This window comes from Sphaeroforma arctica (assembly GCF_001186125.1).
Source record: "Sphaeroforma arctica JP610 unplaced genomic scaffold supercont1.3137, whole genome shotgun sequence".
Lineage (NCBI taxonomy): Eukaryota > Ichthyosporea > Ichthyophonida > Sphaeroforma > Sphaeroforma arctica.
Window position 1 is genome coordinate 1 of NW_014037421.1, and position 4,008 is coordinate 4,008.

At 40.6% G+C, this 4,008-nt stretch overlaps 1 protein-coding gene across 1 annotated transcript; it reads left to right on the top strand.

Annotated features, from left to right (window-relative positions):
• Positions 1–3,717: 3,717 nt before the first annotated feature.
• On the top strand, positions 3,718–3,880 carry SARC_13319 (hypothetical protein; the record flags this gene model as incomplete). The annotated part of the gene is made up of 1 exon (XM_014292551.1): positions 3,718–3,880. A coding segment is annotated over one exon (163 nt), but the record flags the coding sequence as incomplete, so codon positions are not given.
• Positions 3,881–4,008: the final 128 nt, after the last annotated feature.

Sequence of the window (4,008 nt, forward strand, 5' to 3'; positions counted from 1 at the left end):
AAACAAATTTTGCTACATACCCCATCGTTGCATATTGGTTCATACGGCCACGCAATGTAGTTGTCCGTGCTGGCTTGAATCGATGGAGCGTGATGCCCTCATCTCCCTACACTAAACCGCACTCTCTAACACAACACGCGCCCCCCCCCCCCCCGAACCCTTCATTTAAACTAACACTAAGGTTGCTTTAGAATTCTACAAGTAGATACTTCAACCACTGCAACCAACGCATTAACCTCGCCTATACTATCCTAACACACGCACTAGATCATACAGTATAATGATATACATACATATTATACAAAGCATTATGAAGCCAAACTGAAGTCAACGTGAAGCCAACGAGAAGCCAGGCTGAAGCCAAATCGAAGCCAGTGTGAAGCCAACTGGAAGCCAACTGGAAGCCAATAAATTTTATTTTTTTAAATAATTTCAATAATTTCAACTTGAAGCTAATATGAAGCCAATAGGAAGCCATTAAGAATCCAATATTTTTATTTACTCCAGAATTGTCCACGGTGAAGCCGCATTGAATACAACGGTTGCAATTGCTAATAGCTCCCCACATAGACATCGGACTACCTACTTAAAGGTACCGACGTGCTCGTATTGTCACACGCTTTCGATTGGTACTACATATGCTGTGTTCAATCAAATGCTGGATTAAGTCACTATATCTGTCCCGTGCGATTGGTAACAGGATTATCACAAAAGTGGCTCTTAAATACCACTGGGATACAATTTTTTGCTTATGATCAATGGTCACAAGAAGACTTTCCGAATCTAGTTCCCTTCTAATCTTTTCGATGTGTGCATCTTGCCAACCACCGCGGGCAATATGGTTTTAGTATCTAAACAACTCCTTATTGATTACTTCTAAAACAGGTAAAACCAACACCAATTCCGAAAAATCCTTGGTGCTGCCAGGTTCATTCTGCCCTTTGCGGGCAATTCCGTCTTTGATGAATTTAAGAGCGCAAAACGCTCAGAGATACGTCGGGTCGCGCTGGTCCGATAAACTCAGTGGCTAGCTGTTCTGTTTGTGTATTTTCGAACATTCTGTCCACTTACATTTCAACGATAGACGAACTGAATCTGTAATCTTCGGCAGCAATAAAAATATGTCGGCACACCTCAGACATCTCACTGCATGGTCCGTTCGTTGACAGTCGTCTCCTCCCATAGCTTGCGGCATACATTGCAGACTGTCGCCATCGCACTTGTTTGCATCATACTTACAATGTCTACTGTAACCGCTTTTCATGAATCCGAATAGCTTTTCTACCTCCTTCTCATGAGCATTGAATTCCTTACAAAATGTTTGCAAAAATTACATCTACTGTACAAATGCTGTGTAGTAGTAGGATAGGCCCGCCTGCTGTGTTGCTTGTTTTGTGAGCATTTCCAGTATCTGATAGAAAAATATTCGCCCCACTCGCTTGTGAATACCGCCGGTGTCTGTACTTGGTGTAGACAAAGTCAAACTCTCTGATTGCAGATTTTTACGGTTCGATGTACTTAATTGTGTACGCATCGTGTTTGGGCCATAGTAGTCCTCATACTTTTGCCAGATTGTACCCTTTCCAAATTTACGGCCCGCCTGCTGTGTTGCTTGTTTTGTGAGCATTTCCAGTATCTGATAGAAAACGATTCGCCCCACTCGCTTGTGAATACCGCCGGTGTCTGTACTTGGTGTAGACAAAGTCAAACTCTCTGATTGCAAATTTTTACGGTTCGATGTACTTAATTGTGTACGCATCGTGTTTGGGCCATAGTAGTCCTCATACTTTTGCCAGATTGTACCCTTTCCAAATTTACGCAGCATGTATGGTATGTCCGCCAAACGAGAGTCCTCAAATTTCCTATTCCGTAAACATCCAGCTATGAAGCCAGTAGTGGTATTAGAACGGCTCAACCAAGTCATTGCTAGGAGATAACTTCTTTTGCTCACCTGCGAATTCAACATAAATACGACATAAATAATGTGTATTATTGTAAAGCTTACATTCCATAAGTATGTATATATAAATTTATATTTACATGAAGTAATTGATCACAAAGTAGTAAGTGTATGTTAGCCTCAAGGATAGCTTACTCGTGCTGAATATACACCTTCTCTACAACCCCATTTCTACTCATCATTCTGGTACATTCCATCTGTACTTTTACTGTGTCGTAATCGGGAAATTATGGGGTGGGTATGGTTTTACTCTGATCTGTATCGGAGCATTGGCGGAAGCGCTCAGCGTTATTAATCAAGTCTCTCTACTATTTAAAGTGCAGTGACGTCGGTCTTGATTCTCCATGTTTGTATGCTCAAATAAAATAACTTTGAGTGCACGATTGACAGTTATCTCCTCGGTTGCTACATTTGCATCTGCAAGGTCAGTCAGTTATCTGAGTAGACATCCTCTGCGCCTTTGTGTATAACCCTTTGGTAAAGTAGATTACTAGCTAGTGCATCCTTTGGAGATATGGTATTCACCAATCGTTTTCAACTTGTGTACGTACATGTCCGACCAGTTGATTGCGCCTGAGTAAATTTCCTGATTTTTGTATATCGTATGTCCTAACGTAGTCCATTGGCTTTGTTGAAGTACTTAGGGCTACATAAAGCGCATCTCGTCTGTTCATATTGTTAATCCTGTCATCTCGTTCTCTTAGTGCAATCAGTTGTTCATCGTCTCGTTCAGAATAGTCAACTACTTGATCACCTCAATGGTTGATCCACATATATTTGGTTCTAGATTTCTTTCTTACACATCCTTTCGATACATGTACACCACGCTTATCACAACAGCGTCTATCGGCGACACATTTAAAACTATTATTTGTTGTGCATGGAGGAGGACAAGCTTTGCATCTTGAGAAGTAGTCGCACTGTCCACGTTTGCATCGATGCGTTGGCTTGGGACAAGGCCAATAAAACTTACCGTTCACGGTGGAAGATTTACCGCTATCACCATCGATATTATTTTTTGATAGGAAACAAGTACAAACTGTATGTCACCTTGTGCTACAGTGAAAGATACTGAGCAACAGTACGTGATACTATAAGGCGTATATTTTAGTCGAAGGATGCACTTTGGTAATGACGTTATCTACTTAACTAAGACGGCTTTGAACATCGCTTCAATGATGGCTGTTATAAGCTTGACAAGACCTATCTTTCTATGATATCAGATTGGATGTACGATCAATAGCCGGATATTGCATCCATGCAAAAAGGTTTTATATCTCTCCGATTTTTTGTTCTTGAAGTAAGAGAAATTGGTAGAATTGGCTCTTAAGACTGCGACCACTATTGTGGTCAGATATACTCTGTTAAGTTTATTCAGGTTATTTCAGGTCTATTTGAGAAATGACATAACCCCAGTTTTAAGCTTTACGATCAAATTTATACACATGTCAAATAATAGGAACAATGGTTCATTTATGATTCAATAAAGGTACAACGTCTTCCCTTGTATGAGGGGAGTACGTTGAGATATTGTTAACCTCGCGTATTTGACTACATTTTTTAACAAGCTTATTAGTTGTACTTTATTGAGAGTAAATTTAGAACCGACATAGTATACGGGAGGCGGAAGAATGGCCAATTTTTTTTCTCACTAGGATTCGAGAATCAACATCGAGACAATGGAGGAACCCACCAAGGAGTCGCATGAGAAGTGAAAATACCCCCATAGGACCGTTCGCAGCAGACCAACAACTGAGAAGTGAGGACAGCGGGTTTGGCAGTAGTGAGCCGAGCTTGACATCTTTATTGTCAAAATCAGAGAGCGACACTGAGGAGAGCGAAAAAGATGAGGACCACACAAATGAAGAAGTGATCCCACAATGTAAGATTCGGTCTCTCAAGGCGATATTAACGTCTTAGAATAATTAAACGCGTAGGTAAAATCTAAGTATTGTGATAATTTCAAAGTAAATAAACGAAATGAGTCTCTTAGTAAAGTTAGGTATGTCTCGTGAAAACATCAGTACTCTGAGGGATTGTGAGGCTGA